Below are 17,128 nucleotides of genomic sequence, written 5' to 3' on the forward strand. Positions count from 1 at the left end.
GTCTCTATAACTGTCAGCCACCCGCCACCCCAGATGCCATATTTAGGATACAAATGTGAAGAGATGACAGCGTTGTAAAATGGTGCCCGTGCTGAGATTATAATTAACATTTCCAACCTACATCACTCTCCCTCCCACTTCTCCTTCTTCTTTTTTTTTTTTTTTTTTTTTTGCTTTGCCCTATTCACTCACTCCTGTACAATAAATGGGAAAAAAAAATGCACGAAGAAGAAGAAAGGAGAGAAGGGGAGAAGGAGAAGAAAGGGAGAAGGAGGAGGAGAGAGTGAGGGAGGGAGGGAGGGAGAGAGAGAGAGAGAGAGAGAGGGTGACCAAACGGAGGGAGGAGGGAGGGGGAAACGGCGTATGCTTGTATACAACCCTGATTTCCATTTTTTTCCCAACTCGTAATGTATTTAATTCAAGTGAAACGTAATCATGACGTGTCGTGTCATTAATCTCCTCGCCGCCTCTCCCGTAAGTACACTGAGTCTTTACTTTCAACGTATATCCGATATCTTCCTTTATCTAGTTGAATTTTATCTACCACTATGTTTACATATACACTTTTATGCGTGGCGGCGTGAAACACCGGTGATGAAACATTTCCAAAAAATTGGTGAATTTACTGCGACTGTTGTTGCCCTTTTTCTTTCTTTCTTTCTTTTTTTTTTTTTTTTCCTCCACGAGCAACACACGGGATAATGGCCAACATAGTTGTTGATGTGTTTTATTTCGCCGCTTTTGGAGAAAAAAAAATTATAATAATTTCGCCGTTCGGGCCGTCTGAACGTGTGTGTGTGTGTGTGTGTGTGTGCGCGCGCGCGCGTGTGCGCTCGCATGTGAGTGATTGGCACCGGAGCATGTATGTAACCGCGCGCTCCGGACCACTTTAACGTGTGTGTGTGTGTGTCATGTATGTAAGCCGGTGTATGTTGTTGGCGCGCGTGGCCGACATGCACCCGAGCTTTCAAAACCCCCTCGCGCTACAAAGCCGTGACATGACAAAAATAAAAGCGGAGAAATGCACCGTTCCCGCTGCACAGTTGAGGAGAAACACTCCCGGGCGGAACAGTTAAAACAAGTCGATTCGGCAAAGTCGACCCGAAATGAAACGCGACTTTTAAAATGGTTGCAAGTGCACGAAAAGTCACTCGGAGTGCTTTCAAAAGATGGATTTCAAAAATTCACGTAACTTCAACCAAGTTCCTCTCGTCAGCTAGCACTTATTTTTTTTTTATTTTTTTTTTTGGTGGGGGGGGAGGGGGGGTTGAGGGTGAAGGAGGGGGGGGGGGGGCTATCCACGCGAGGCAGTTTAAAAAAAAAAAAAAAAAAAAAATTATTAGAAATGTGGCTGCTCTTCTTTTCCTCTTTAACCTCCGAAAAGAAACGACTACCCCAAAAAAAAAAAAAAAAAAAAAAAAAAAAAAAAAGTAGTCGCTTTCATAAAAAAGAGGAACAAGTTCTCGGTGCGTAACGGAGGATTTTCGATAAGCCGCAGACATATTGTCCAGGCGTAAAAGTGTATTTATTTATTTTTTTGCACGTTATCAAGTTGATTTACAACGCGTTATTTCGTAGGTAGACGCGATTAAGCTCGACTAAATTCTTTTGTTGGACTCACATTAGGCATTGTGTGTGTAAGTGCGTTGTTTTCGGGATCACTTCCAATGTGGGGATATGCGCAAAAAAAAAAAAAAAAAGAAAAGAGAACGCATCCGCCGACGGGAATAGAGCTTTAAAAAAAAAAATAATAAAATCGGCGTACTCCCCCGCTACCTTTTCACTACAATGTGTTTACTACAATCCGTTTACTTGTCCTAACATCACCTCCGGTGTAATGGAAGCTCAGAAAAGTAGCATAGCAAGTGTGGCGTGTCGCCGTGTGTGTGTGTGTGTGTGTGTGTGTGTGTGTGTGTCTGCAAAACGCGTGTTGCCCAAAAAAAAAAAAAAAAAGAATTGTGCTCCGTAAAAGACAAGTTACCGGTTTTTAATGTGTGTAGGTTGTTTTTGTTGTTGTTGTTTCTTTTTTTTAAAACGCCTGTGTGGTTGTTGTTGTTTTTTTTCTTTCGGACGTGATGTCGCTTTTCTGGGACTGATGTCGGTGGGAGATTGGCAGAGGATTTCAAGATGAAATCCATGATGGCACTTTTTTTTTTTTTTTTTTTTTTTCCTGCCGTCCTCTCCCCGCTCGCTCACTCGTCTTTTTCCCCTCCCTTAATCTTTTGTATAGAAAATTTAAGAACAAAATGGAGCAGGGGAGAGCGCGATAGATGGGGCTGACATGACACACACGCGCCACCCCCGACTTCTCCAAACTACATCCTGCACTGTTTATGATTTTTAATCGCGTTTTTTTGGTTTTTTTTTTTTTTGGTGTGGATCGTGCGCGAACACCATCTGCGAGCAGGGTTAATCTCATTTCGGCGCGCGCGCGCGCGTGGACGGTGGAGGGGGGGGGGGTGTTTATTAGTGCATTGTTTGTTGATGGTTATTTATTTCATTAATGTGCCTCTAATTGAGATGGCCGCGAGAGAGAAGAGGGGAAAGAGCGTACTGAAAATGGTTGCACGTTATTGACGCACATCATAGGGGCGAGGAGGAAATTCCTCTTGAGATAAGGCGCAGACGTGTCATCTGGGTTGACCGAAGACACTCCCGTCGCCTTTTCTATATCCAATGGAATATGTTTGGGGATCCTGAAATGCCCTATTTTTACATCCACCCAAAATGTCACACTCTTGAGAGCGTGTGCATAGTGGAAGTAGGTTGACATTGCCTGCATGTCCTATAATCAGGGATGTTGTTTTTTTTTTTTTTTGGAGGATCCTTAAACTCTCTTTTACTTAATCTTTTTTTTATTTTTTATTATTTCCTTTTATTTGGACGTTTTTTAAACCTTGAAACTAATTAACTTAAAAAAAAAAAAAAAAAAAAAAAATCTACTTTTAACAAAATAAAAGCTGAAGAAACAGAACAATCAGAAAACGGATCCGAAATGAGTGCTTTTCTTTTGATTATCACCCCCAAGAGTGACTTTTTCTGATCACTGAAGCTCCCTCTCCCCGTCCGGGCTTGATTAACAACTAATAACGCAAACACTTTTAATGTTATCTTTATCTAAAAACATAAAGATAATCACCCCTCGGTCGGAAAAAAAAAAGTACCTCTACCCCCCCACCGCCCCCTGCCCTCCCCTCCCCTCCCCTCCCCTCCCCGCACATCTACAGGTTGTCTCGCTTTCTGGATCCGAGATGGTGATTTCCTCAGGAACCAGCTGTACTTGAATATAAAACACTGGGCCAACATTAAAAAGGCTCTAATGGTTTCTGCTTCATTCAGACCTCTGTCTGCTTGTTGTGCTCAAGTAGTATCCTCCTCCTCCTCCTCCTCCTCCTCCTCCGCCACCATCAATGCCGCCTACTTCCCATCTTTGTACATACTGTACTGTACTCGAAGGGGCACATACACGCCATCCAGGTGGCTCTTGGGAACGCGACGGAGAGACAGAGGGAGAGAGAGTAAAAGGGAGAGGAGTGTAGCACCAATCAAGGCTTCTGATTGATATAATTGGGTCATTAGTGCGCTGCGGGAGAGGCACCTGCTTGCCCTCAGTTAGGGAGAATCTACTGCATTGTGACATTTTGAGACTGTTGAGAGTTCTGCTGGCTGCTCAGGATTAGTGTGTATTTAGAGCATTAGGCTCTTAAATAGTACGCTACTTTTGCCACTTGGCGTCGAGTTTGCAGACCGGTTTGAAATGCTTTTTTTTTTTTTTTTTTCAGCTGTGGAATTGAGCAGGTTCGGTTTCCCTGCTGTACAGGTTTGAATGTATCGAAGCATAATGTCTTTTCTTTCTTCTTCTTTTTTTTTCCGGCAGTAAAGAAGGTCACGGAAGGCCTCTGCCGTGATTTAAAACGGCAAAGTCAAACAAAAGCTCGTGTTACAGGAGTTTCTTTTTTTTTTTTTTTTATAAGTTTCCAGAACCAGCAGCCGAAACCATGTTTAGCGCTTCACGGAGCCGTCGGTCCGGCGTGTCGCAGAAAGCTTCGCCCCTCAGATCAACTCCACAACTTTTCTGTCACTTTTAGTCCGTTTCAGCAGCTTGAGCGCACGTTAAACGCCTCCCGGGCAGTTCTGTACCACTTGTCCTCGTATTTAAATAATGATTCCCTGCGGAGGCCGACTGAGCTGACCTACAGCGTCCTTCTTCCCGATTAGATCCTCACCTTTAGGCTCGCCTCCCACGGACAAAGAAAGTTACCTCAAGGTGCCCTTGAGCACAAAATCCCACCGAGAGGTGTCGATTCAAATATTGACACCTCTCTCTCTCTCGCGCACACACATATTATATATACATGCACTTACAGTGTAACCGAGTGCGCTTCCAGCTCAGAAAGAGAACACATCCTCCTCAAATTTCCCCAGAGCCAATACAGAATCAACCTATTACTACTTTACAGCTGCTGTTTTTTGTTCCACAGCGAGGCTCCTCGATGTGTTCACATGTCGGATATATGTGAGACACAAATTCCACAAGGAGGTCGCGGTGTAGGGTCAGCACCCCCCGGGGGGGGGGCTCGTGGGTAGTGGGTGTCTCGCTCAAGGACACCGACGAGACGAGGGCGTCGCACGGGACGGGGGACGGGGGAGGAAAGGTTTTCGGACGAATAGTCGTGATTTGATTGACAGGTATCAGGGATAGATTTCGATTCATGATAAGGGTTAAAAAAAAAAACAAATCCCACAAAAACACCCAAAAAAACTCATCAGGTGGGTGTTTTTTTTTTGGGTCACCTGTAGGATACGTGATGGCTCCCTCCCAGCAGGTGGTCCTTGGTGTGCACGGATAAGCCTTTTAAGAAGAACGTCGGGTGATTTTAAATGCCCCGACCGATTCTTCTTTTTAAGGCTTTCAATCTCGTAATCCTAAATCAGATGAGTCAAGTCTCGCTCATCGGTTTAGACGCGGCGGGCGTCGCACGAGTCGCCGTGATGTTTCCAACGTCGGAGACGACGCGCGCTCGCTCAGACCTGCCGCCGCGCCGCCGCCGCCGCGAGTCGGGAGTGCGTCAGCCGGAGGAGGAATTCATTCAAGAAAAAGAGAAGGAGGAAAAGCTCAAGAGGGGGGATGAAGAGGTGTGGAGGAGGAGAAGTGAAGTGGCGAGGGGTAGAGAAAAAAAAAAAAAAAAGAGCGGAGGCGGTCGCAACATGAAGGCGGGAAAACGCTTCTTCGCGAGGATTTTGCTGAGGTGGCCTCCACCCGGTTTAGAAAGAGATGAGAAGGACGGGCCGCTTTTTTCTTCACCCTCCTCAAAAGTGATCTTGTCAAAAAGGTCAGCCGCATGTCAGGTTTAGCTTCCGGAGGCCGAAGGGAATCATTTCGCTTCCGTTCTCGGACCAAAACGACAAAAAAAAAAAAAAAACGACACGTAAAGGAAAACATTCATCTGAAGGAGCAAACCCACGACTTCCATCCTCGGAGACTTTCACCCCGTTATCGCCGCTGAAGACGAGGGGGAGCGCGCCAGCCAGCCAGGCAGGCAGGCAGAAGTTAGCAGCGAAGCAGAGTGTGTGTGTGTGCGAGAGTGTGTGTGTGTGTGTGTGTGTGTGCGAGAGTGTGTGTGTGTGTGTGTGTGGGGGGGGGAGTTCAGGGAAAGGTGAAGTAAAGGAAATGAATACCGTCTGTTGGGGAAGTTCGCCACGTGACCGCGTGATAAAAACCACAGGGCCGAATTATTCTGTACCACAGAGAGCGGACTTCCCCCTCTCTCGCTCTCGCTTTCTCTCTCTCTCTCTCTCTCTCCCAGTCACTCATCTTCTCTTTCACACACACATTTTAAAACATTTGTTGCGGTCAGTCTCTCGTACAGGCGCTCACCCCGAGCGGGGAGCCGCATGCCGACGGGCCTGGAGACGTGGACTTTGCTTCGGGGGCCCCGAGGCCTCGAGACCTCGCGGATGTCTATTTTTAGACACGTAGATGAGGGCGTGCGGGGAGAGGAAAAAAAACAACAACAACAACACACACACACACACACACATGCTCAGATTATTAAAAAAAAAAAAAAACAACTCCAAGGTAGCTGTTCCTGCAGGACGAGATCCCTCGAGAGGTCACCGAAGGTCAAGAAACATTTTGGCGGTTTTGCCTTAGATGGCGCGCGAAGCGAACCGTCGCGAACGCTAAAGAGCCGACGGACCAAATTGTACAAACCGCGAGCAGCTATAAAAAGATTGAGGGAAAAAAAAAAAAACAGCGACACACTCATTAACGTAAAACTAAAGGAGGCATTGCACTTCCTGCCCACACACACCGTTACGAAAAGTAAAAGGTGTTCACGCCCTGATATTTACAATTAAGACGTGCAGCTCGCCGGCGTGCAGGAACCTGCACCGACTTGGCTGCACTATAAAGCTGTGGATATTTACACAATGAGATCAACCCGCCCACCTCCCCCCACCACCACCACCCACCACCGCCACCCCCGCACAGCACCACCACCACCACCACCACCACCACCGCACAGACACAAATAAACTTGTCTGAACATATTGTGCTCCTACTCCCTTGGCAACTACGCTATTTATCAGGGATGTGATGTATGACTCAGCACCCCCCCCTCCCCCTCACCACCACCACCACCTCCCCACCAACCCCCCTCGACACACACCTTGTGGCAGTATTTAAACAATGGCCGTTTTGTGTTTTTTTTTTGTTGTTTTTTTTTCTTTTCTTAATGGTTGAAGGCACAAAAAAAAAAAAAAAAAAAAAAGTCAACACACTGACCGGGGTGATAAAAACTAATTTCCAGTGAATTCAGCACTTGAAATCAGTCATCTCCGTGCCCACAAAGTTACGCTGTAATTACTGTAATGACAACATCGCGGCGAGGCTTAACACAACAACGATATGCTTTTAAGCTGTCATTACCGAGCGAATTGCAATGTCATTACACCCCGACGCGAACGCTGCAAAAAAAATAATGATTAAAAAAAAAAAAAAAAATGTCAGGGTCAGAGGGGAAAGAAAAAAAAAAAAGCCGGAAATAAGAAAAGAAACACAAACAAAAACAACAACAAAAAATCGGCAAAAGTTCAAGAGAAATCTTTTTTTGTTCGTCCCCCCCCCCCCCCTCAACATGCATCTCACCTGACATCGAATATGCTTTTCCGCGATGCACTTTTAAAATCATCCGGTTTCTCCTCCCTTGCGCAAGAAGTAGCGCCGCGCACGTCCTCGCATCCTTCATGACTGACACCTCTCGTACCTGCACCCCGCCCCGTTGCTCCGGGTGCTGTTGTGTTTTTTTGGGGGGGGGGGTGTGTGTGAGGGGGTGGGGGTTGGAACACGGGGTGGGGGTGGGGGGTATGGATCGCATTTGTCGTTAGTGTGACTGCGTTTCTTGGGTTCGTTTTTTGCACCTGGCCTTTTTAAGTGCTTCTGCTCCACCTGATTTCCAATCTGATTGCTCCCCCTCTCCCCAACCCCAACACACACACACACACACACACACACACACACACACACACACACACACACACACACACACACACACACACACACACACACACACACACACACACACACACACACACATTTTTTCCCTGCATCCTTTGCAGCACCTTATCTCCCTCTCTCCATCTATCCAAATTTTTGTCTTTATTGGCTTGACGGGGGGCCGGTGGTTGGTGACCACCGCCGTCACGCTGCAACAATGCATGGTGATGCTGATATTCATATGATAATGCCATCAGACTTAACAGTGCTGCAGATACATTCAGATAGCCACTCTGCCTCTTTCTCTTCCTTTCCCGCTTGCCTGCCTCTCTCTCTCTCTCTCTCTCTCTCTCTCTCCCTGTGAATATTTCTGTGTTGACTTTTGAAACGATCTTTAAATCTGTTGTTCTCTTCATGTTATGCCACAGCCTGCCACTCCATTACTCTGATTTCTCTGCTTCCCTCTGTTCCAGCATGTCTCTGTTTTTACATTTTTTTTTTTTTTCCCCTCCCCTGCCATCCTTTAACCCCCTCAAACACCACGTTGGCCATCGAACGAAATCGTTGTCATTCACATGGCTTCTGACCATGTTTTTTTTTTTTTTGTTAGTTTCAACGCTGCCCAGTTTGTAACTGCACACTGTATTCCTCTTCTCTCTTTCTCTTTCTCTTTCTCTCTGTCTGCTTCCTTTCTCATTTCTGTGCTCTTCGCCATGTTGGCAGGGCCCAATCTACCAGCTGATATCAGCATTCCCTGGCACGCTGCCAACTGGCAACTCTGCAGGAGAGAGAAAAAACAGAGAGAGGGAGAGAGAGAGAGAGAGAGAATGAAAGAAAATTAGTGAATAATAGACAGAGGGAGGGAGCGAGAGAGAAAGAGAGAGGGGGATGGGAGAAGTATGAATCGGGGAGAGAAAGGACGACAGAAAAGGGAGAGGAAGAACAATAATGGTGGATTAAGAAGGGAGTCTGTGTGAGTGTGCGTCTGTGGTTGTGTGTTTACGTGATTGATATGGTGTGATATCCCTGTGAGTCATAGCTGAGCTAAAATGTCAACTGGCTACATGAGAATCTCTTTGTCATCCGGGCTCAGTCACACACACACACACACACACACACACACACACACACACACACACACACACACACACACACACACACACACACACACACACACACACACACACACACACACACACACACACACACACACACAGACATTCAAATCCAACAGATCACGCAAACACGTATGTGCGTGACACACCTGCGAACACAGATGTGCCATTGTTGGTGTCTTTTTGCCACATTGATTTATGACCTTTTGTTTTGTTGTGGGCGCCCGGCCGCTGCTTCTCAACGCCACCAAACGACGGACAAAAACAAGCCTATGTGCATAAATCCGGTCGACCCGACGCAAACTGCTGCGCGCTCCAAATATTTTGGGCGTGTGAGTGCGTCCGCTTGCCAAAAAAACCCCCCAAAAAACCCCGCTCGTGTGATCAAATACGCCGTATATCACAGTTTACGTTTCAGCTGACTCCCGTTATCTGGTGCTACAGTCAGACCACAATGAGCCTTATTTGGAAATTACTCCAGCAAGTAACCATGACTAAGCAATGTATGGGCGAATGCCACCACACCCACGCAGCAGATTGGGTGAATATCGTTGAGCTTAAGTGGAGCCATACTCTGTGTGTGTGTGTGTGTGTGTGTGTGTGTGTGTGTGTGTACAGTCGGGATTTAAGCAAAAAGGAAAAAAAAGGAAAAACCTGCTACTGTATGAGTGTGCAGGAAGGGCGTGTGGGGAAGTCAAAACATTGCGCGCCCATCCTGTTTGGGACAGTCCATGTCCTGTGGTGGTGCCCTTAACGCCTAAAAAAAAACCACACACACACACACACACACACACACACACACACACACACACACACACACACACACACACACACACACACACACACACAGAGACACACACCGATGCACACTCACACTCCGGCTAATCATCCCATATGTGCTAACAGTATGCTGGAGTCTATTGTGAGCGCGCGCAGGAGGCAGAACAGGTGCACACCTGTTACACATTAAAGCGCACGCGAGCGAGCCCACGCAGACCGAAGAGGAAAACGCAGATGAAATAAGGATCTGCTTTGTACTAAACACGTACATACATTAAAACGCACATTCAACACGGTGCTGTAATGGATGTGCATATGATTCTTTGCTATTAGCATTTGTGACAGAACGCATTTAAAGAGCAAACGGCTTTTAATCCGGGTTAATGAAAAAAAAAAAAAAAAAAAAAAAAAAAGAAAATCTGTAGATGGATAACAGCTTCAATAATGTGCTTTTTAAAAAAATGTATTATTTCTTTTATTTTTTTTTAAACTGCCGACGACACCAAGCGCTGTAATTGTTTGATTTTTAATTGCAAACGAGACGTGTGCGTTTTTGTCATCATGCGCTCATTGGATTCATCTTTGTCCCCAGAAAATTAAAGGAGGAGGCTGCCACAGAAGAGCGTCGCCCCTCAGCCGAGACCCTGAAGAATGGCATAACATCCCACACACTGCTGGTGAGTGTGCTGCCGTTCCCGTACGCGCACAAACGCTATATTTGTGTTGTTTTAAAGGAGAGCCGGTCAAAGTATTCTTACGGTTCGAGATAATTACGCAAAACATGCAAATTTAACCTTTTCTGGAGTTGTTTTTTTTTTTTTAAACTTCTCTCGAGTCGTCACAGTCACTCACTGTCTCTCTCTCTCTGTCTCTGTCTCTGTCTCTCTCTCTCGGTGTCCGTTTTGTGCCGACAGAGGATGGATTCTCCGCCAGAGTGTGTGTTGTCTCTTTCTTGTGAGCAGCCCCAGTCTCCCCCAACACTGCCGTCTCTGGACCACAGCCCCCGGGCCTCCTCTCCGCACGCCCAGCTCTCGCTCCCCGGCAGCCCCGTCGTCCTGCCGGTCCTCAGCCCCGACGACCCCTCCCCCCGGAGCCCGGACACCGCGCCTTATTTCCCCCTCTCTCCCTTCCCCCTGCACGAGGACGACGATAACAACCACCACCCCGGTGTCGATGAAGACGAGGACGAGGACGAGGACGAGGACGAGGACGAGGAAGGGCTGGATGGAGTCCCTCCGTCCCCGACCCCAGCGGTGGCTTTGTTCCCAGGAGGAGGGGGACAGGAAGCTGGATGCAGCCCCTGCTTGGACTCCTCTCCCCCGGACACGCCGTCGGCGCCGTTGCTCGGCTACGGCGCCCTGGAGCTCGCCCTCTCCTCGGGACAGAGTGGACACTGCAACGACGAGCTTGACCTCCAGCTGTTCCAGAAGGAGACGGTCACCCGGGCGATACCTGGAGCGGGAGGGGCCTCGTCGGGGCCTGCGCTCAGGTTTCCCTGTCACGTGTGCGGGAAGAGATTCCGATTCCAAAGCATCTTGTCTCTCCACGCGCGAGCTCACAGTCTGGACCGCGACCGCCGCGCTTCGGCCCTGTACCGGTCCGGGCTCCCCTCGGCTCCCCTGAAGCAGCACGTCAAAATCCAGCAGAATCACAAAGACCTGATCCCGAATCACAGAAGTCACTCGAACCAGCGCTTACTGCCGGGGACTCTCATCCAGCATCTCACAGAGGAGGAGGAGGATGTCAACGGCGAGGTCAAAGGTCTGGACGAAGGCCTGCAGACGGAGCAGAGCCCAAACTTCTTACTGGACGACAGCACGCCCTTGACCCCGCCGCTGACAGAGGACCCTGTTCCTTTGACCTCTCCCTATTCTTCCGCCATCGCGGAGGGAGTATCTGCTTCAATAGCGCCCACGTTTCGCTGTCATGCCTGCAAGGGAAAATTCCGCACGGCTTCGGAGTTGGCGCGCCACGTTCGCATTCTCCACAACCCGTATAAATGCACTCTTTGTCCTTTCTCTGCCAGCCAAGAAGAGAGCCTGGCGTCTCACTTGCAGGAGTGCCACCCTTCCCCTGAGGTACCTGCCCTGCCGCCGGCCTTCAATTCCAGGCCCATCATTGCCACCCCCGACACCCCGGTGCCCACCCCGACCCACACCCCGGCCCCGACCCCAAGTAACCCTCAGACGACGTCCGCCGCCGCCGCCGCCGCGTCCCCCACGCTGCCAGCGTTTCGTTGTGAGACTTGTGGCCAGCGGTTTACCCAGTCTTGGTTCCTGAAGGGACACATGCGAAAGCACAAGGACTCCTTGGACCACAAGTGCCAGGTCTGCGGCCGTGGCTTCAAGGAGCCCTGGTTCCTCAAAAACCACATGAAGGTTCATCTCAACAAGCTCGGCCTAAAAGCTGGGCTGGGAGCCGCTGGGGGGCCAGGAGGTGCTGACTCCAAGGGCTCTGCCAGTAATCTCAACGCCCTCTACTCCAGCCTCCTTCTGGCCCAGCGAGGAGGCGGCGGTAGAGGTGGACAAGGAAGATTAGACAGGGAAACTGGAGGTGGGATTGGGATGGGCTTGAGCAAGTCAGCCATCCTTGGCTATCTGGGCTTGCCCAGTGATGGCAGCGGCGCCAGCTGCATGGAAAGACTTCAAGCAGTTGCTCAAGTGGCAGAGATGGGAAATGGTGGTGGTGGTGGTGGTAGCTCAGGAGGAGGGGACCCGGGAAGAGGAGGGGGCACAACTAGAGGAGGGGGCACAGGTGAATCTACAGCGACCATGTCAGAAGGAGGGGACCAGGCCACCTGGTGGCAGCTGGTGGCTCGCAGCCTGGCGGTCGCTCAGCAGCAGCAGCAGCAGCAACAGCAGCAGCAGCAGCAACAGCAACAGCAGCAACAGCAGCAGCAGCAGCAACAGCAGCAGCAGCAGCAGCAGCAGCAGCAGAGGCCCCATCAGCGAGGCCAGCAGCACGGCCAGCGAGGCCCGGGTCGAAGTTCTGTGATCACCGAGGCCGACCAAGTCAGAGCCTACCTCGGAGGCCTCGATCCAAGAGAGGAGACCGGAGGTACGGGGGGACCGTGGGAATGCCCGGACTGTGGAAAGCTATTCCGCAGCCTGCAGCAGGTGGTGGTTCATGCTCGCGTTCACACTCAGAGGCCCCAGAAAGGAGGCGGCGGCGGCGGCGAGGAGGAGAGGAGCGGCGGCGGCGGCCGCAGAGGCGCCGGGCTCGGAAGAGGAGGCGGCGGCGGCGAAGTCAGACAGGAAGCTCAGCTCCACGGCGGTGGATCCCAACAAATGGGAGAAGTTAGACAGGAATCCAAGCTGAGCAGCAGTGGATCCCAAGCAGGCGCGGCGACAGGGTTTCACTCCGTCATCTCAAGCTTCAAAGGTATCACATCTGCTTTTTCTATTTTGTCTTTTGGGCTGTGTTTGTTTTCTCGCATGTAATGGCGTTTTTTTTTTTTTTTTTTTTTTTTATATGACAAGAGTATATTATTTTCAGACTGCTTTTGCGTTGTAAATAGAAGCTCTCTCGGGGCCTTTCGCACCAGCTGCTAGCGTTACATTTTTCCCACCTCTTTCTCCACTTGCAGGAGAAAATGGCTTGACAGCAGTCTCTTCCATACCTTCAGTTTCCACCAGGGAGCGAGTGCGCGGTAGGGGAATAAAAGACTGCCCCTACTGTGGCAAAGCCTTTCGCTCTTCACACCATCTCAAAGTGCACCTGAGAGTTCACACAGGTGAGACACTGCTGTGAGTTTAACAAACCGCAGTTACTTTTTTTTTATTAAAAAAAAAACAAAACCTTTATAAATCCCTGGAAAGGTCTCATTGAGCATCCTCTCTTTTGCAGAACTACCTTTTTTTTTTTTTTTTTCTTTTTTACACATTCACCCCAGAGAGCTGGCCAGCGCTAATCATAGCCCTTCTACTGCCGGCAACCGAGCGGCTCCACTGGAGCAACTCCTGCTTAAGTGCCTTGCTCGAGCGTATATTAACAGTAGTTTCTGAGGAAAAAAATAATATATATATATATATTTTTTTTTAAATCAAGCCACTCCAGGGATTAAAACTGGGAAATAGCTCACTTCTCTCACTTGCCTGTAACCTTAACCTCAATAAAAGGTAAAAAAACCCAAAACAAAACACGTTTTTGTTCCCTAATTAAACAGCATTTTCGCGAATTTGATCCGGATACTTCAAAATTCTGCAACATGAAAAAGGGTTCGGCAAAGTTTTTATTATTTCATCATCGTTATGAAATTAAATACAGCATTTGCTCAGATTTCTTGTGCTTAATCTTTTTGTGTTTGTTTGATGAAAAGAACCCGTAATTGCTTCCCTTAAATTTACCACCAATACTCTTTTTTAAATTATTGTGACTGCAGGAGAGAGACGCATAATACCCCAATAATTTCCAGGTTTTTAAGACCAAAAAAAACCAAAAACCCTCATGCTGACTGTCTGGTAGCAAGTAAGTAGGACTTTAATGAAAATTGGGATCTTTCACAGCACTCACTCACGCTCTTAATTAACGATCCATATTCATAAGACTTTATCAGCATCGTCTTTTTTTTATTTTTATTTTTTATTTTTTTTATTATTTGCCTTCGCTTGATGTATTTGATCAAAATTAAAACCCCTTCTTCCATTTTGGAGACGCCACCAACCACCAGCAGCTGGTAACTGGAGCACATCCAAGTCCTCGCAGTAAGACAGTGGCCAGAATGCACTCAGTAAAGTCTCTTTAGCGTTGCCATCGTCATTACTTCTCTGTGGCTGTCGGGACTTATCACATCGCTTTTATATTTTGTCACGATCACATACAGCTCTTTTTCTCATACACTGCTGCTTCTGTGCCATCAAGTGATTACCACATGGTCAGTGATTTAAGCGATGGTATCAAATTATGATAATGCTCTCTTGAGAATATCATTACCCCTCGAGACTTTTACACCATCATTACTTTTAGCTTCGGCAACAAAAAAAAAAAAAAAATTCAACTGTTCATGCATTTGCATGTGAATCTGTATTCATCGCCAGAGCTGTGCTCTTCATGTGGGATCTGTTTTTCGTTAAGGTGAATAAGATCATTTATGCTTTTCATATGTTTCCTGCTGTTGATGTGCAACATCATCCGCTCTATCTTTTCCAGCTGTGTAATGTCTAATCAGTAATGAAATACTGCCATCTTCCTTTGAAATGTGTAACTACAGCTCAACTGAGATGATCGCTGATGAGATAGCTTGTTGACTATAACTGCTGGCCATTTTATAGTAAATGCTGAAGGTTATTAGATTATTGAATGAATATTTTGACCTATCCAGGCAGCCATTGCTTTTTTATTTTTATTTTAATTTTTTTATCTATCAATCAAAGCCAATTAGACTTTTGAAAACTTGCCCTTAAAACAGTGAACTTCACATCTGTATCTAATTTAGCAAAATGGTTCAGACTAAAGGCAAGTTTGTCTTTATCACCTTAGCGTCCCAAAGCACCATTTAGCCTTTCACCCAAACATTTACAAGAACCTCGCCGGCCATCAGCAGCAACTTGGGGTTCAGTGTTTTGCCCAAAGGACACTTAAGCATAAGGACAGTAGGAACCGGGGATCGAACCGCTCACCTTGCGGCCACCCCCAGTTTGTTTTCGTTCCGTTTGTGGACGACGCATTGTAAGATGCTAAAAGTATACCATGTGGCCAATAAGATCCATCCAATCTAAACGTCTGACTCCTCTTTTCTCCAGGTGAAAGACCCTACAAATGCCCCCACTGTGACTACGCGGGTACTCAGTCTGGCTCGCTGAAGTACCACCTGCAGCGGCACCACAGGGAGCAGCGCAACGCCTTATCCGCCGCCTCCGGCTCCTCCCCCTCCGCTCTCACCTCCACAATCAACAGCCTGACCTCCGGAACCTCTGGACTGGCCAAGCAGCGACGATCTCAACTCAATCACTGTCCGGTCAACCGAGGCCCCACCGACACGTCCACCTCTCGGCCCGGCCAGCAGTCCTGGCTGCTCGGGCTTCCCGACCAGCGGGAGCATCGGAAGGCCTTGGCCGCTCTAAGGGATGTCGACCTGGAGACCCAGTACAGGTATCTGTCCGGCGTGATGGGGGCTCTTTACCAAGGTGGAATGGAAGGAGGCTGGATCAGGGAGTCTCCCCCGCCGAAGGCCCCTAAAGTGTCCCGGCGTAAGCCCCTCACGACGAGCCGAATGGTTCAGCCGTCGAGCGACAACGAAAGACCGGCGCCTTCGACTCACGAGGGCGGGTTTGAACCCCTGGATCTGTCCCGCCGCACCTCGCCTGGCCTCGGAGGGCCGGAGGAGGACGGACTCATGAGTGTCGGCGAAGGAGTTGGCGGCGATGGCGGAGGGGACAGTTCGACGGAGGTCCAACTGAGCCAGTGTTTGTTCTGCCCGTTCCGCACGTCGTCGGCCGAACTGATGGCCATGCATCTGCAGGTCAACCACACCAGTAAGTCCAGGCGCAAAAGAGGCTTTTCCACCATCATGGATGAGGATGGCACCCCAAAGGCCACCAAGCCGCGGACCGATCGCTCCGACATCGACCCTCTGACAATATGGAGGCACGTGAACGAGTCCCAGGCCCCCCTGGGGGAATGGTCCTCGACTCAGGCCCAGACCCTCAACGGTCTCTCTGAGCACACGGCCGAACATCTGGACGACGCTCTGGACCACCCGGACTCCATGGCCTCGGCGTCAAAGCGCGCAAGACGCAGTCCGGCGCTCCAGGGGAACATGGAGGTGGAGAGAGAAGACCAAGAGGAGGACTTTGAGGAGAACAGCAGTCTGGAGGATTCACAAGACCAGGATCTGAGGATGTCCCTCGCTCTTTCACCGGCCCTGAGCCCCAACCACATGGTGGGAGAGGAGGAAAGAGTCTTAACAGATTAAAAGCCTGTTGAATGACACCGTTCTGCCACAGATTTTGAAGAAAGGTGAGGAAGCGCTGCAGAGAGAAAAAGGGGTTCACGGTTAAATGAAGTTTTCGCCCCTTCATAGCTTCATTTTTTTGGGAAAGACACGAGGAGTCATGAAAACCGATGTTTGAGAGGGGGGAAAAAAAAACAAACCCCACAGCTGTGATGTTTCCTCCGACATTATTTGTCTACTTGAGTTCTGACTGTGTGGTCCTCCACAAAAATACACTAAAATTCCTGTAAAAAAAAAAAAAAAAGAGGTTGGATGCATCTTTTTGGGATTTTGTAGGCCACTTTTTTTTCTATTTTCTTTTCAAGCTTCACTCCAAGATGGATGATTTTTAAGATGATCTCCATTTTGATAAATGAAAGAAACGCGGGCATCATTCCAGAGTCGTGCATTTGCTCCTCACTAATTATGGACTGTGCATCCCAGACTACTACACCGACCAAGTCAAAGCCAGCTGTGAAGAGATGCTCTCCCGACTGACACCTTCGGCTTCAGGTTCCTCCTCGAAGCGCGACACGTACACGGAGGGAAGTTCAGTCTGGAGAAATTTCAAGCAAAACCTCGGCTCAGCTGTTTGGCATTACGTTAAGGCGCGAGGTGACTGCTGCAGGCCGTGTGCTTTTCCTTCAACTATGTATCACTGCCTTGTTTGTCAGAAATCTCGATGACTGTCCAGAAAGAAAAGTTTGTAATATTTTTTTTTTTTTTTTTTTTTTTTCAGTTAGTGCCTGTTCATGTATGTTGTCGAGAGACTCTCCGGTATTCCTGCCCGTCGAGGCTGATAGG

General features: G+C 48.5%; 1 protein-coding gene across 2 annotated transcripts; it reads left to right on the plus strand.

Annotated features, from left to right (window-relative positions):
- Nucleotides 1-345: 345 nt before the first annotated feature.
- Nucleotides 346-16,468, plus strand: znf219 (zinc finger protein 219). 2 transcript variants are annotated; one of them, XM_069707943.1, is made up of 5 exons: nt 346-474; nt 9,986-10,070; nt 10,308-12,774; nt 12,980-13,126; nt 15,135-16,468. In XM_069707943.1, exons 3-5 carry the CDS (start codon nt 10,311-10,313, stop codon nt 16,304-16,306), a joined length of 3,783 nt encoding a protein of 1,260 aa, XP_069564044.1. In that variant the 5' UTR covers nt 346-474; nt 9,986-10,070; nt 10,308-10,310; the 3' UTR covers nt 16,307-16,468. The 2 variants fall into 2 exon arrangements, with proteins under 2 accessions (XP_069564044.1, XP_069564045.1); XM_069707944.1 differs by lacking the exon at nt 12,980-13,126.
- Nucleotides 16,469-17,128: the final 660 nt, after the last annotated feature.

This window comes from Brachyistius frenatus, unplaced genomic scaffold (assembly GCF_029030835.1).
Source record: "Brachyistius frenatus isolate BFR_SWC_R1_liver_20210118 unplaced genomic scaffold, ASM2903083v1 Contig_73, whole genome shotgun sequence".
In the NCBI taxonomy this organism is placed as follows: domain Eukaryota; kingdom Metazoa; phylum Chordata; class Actinopteri; family Embiotocidae; genus Brachyistius; species Brachyistius frenatus.

What these genes read in the sequence shown, in the direction of transcription:
- znf219 (XM_069707943.1), top strand. Translation starts at nt 10,311, where the DNA reads ATGGATTCTCCGCCAGAGTGTGTGTTGTCTCTTTCTTGTGAGCAGCCC. An exon ending in CGTCATCTCAAGCTTCAAAG is followed by an intron (nt 12,775 to 12,979) that starts GTATCACATCTG and finishes CTCCACTTGCAG; the next exon opens with GAGAAAATGGCTTGACAGCA. An exon ending in GCACCTGAGAGTTCACACAG is followed by an intron (nt 13,127 to 15,134) that starts GTGAGACACTGC and finishes TCTTTTCTCCAG; the next exon opens with GTGAAAGACCCTACAAATGC.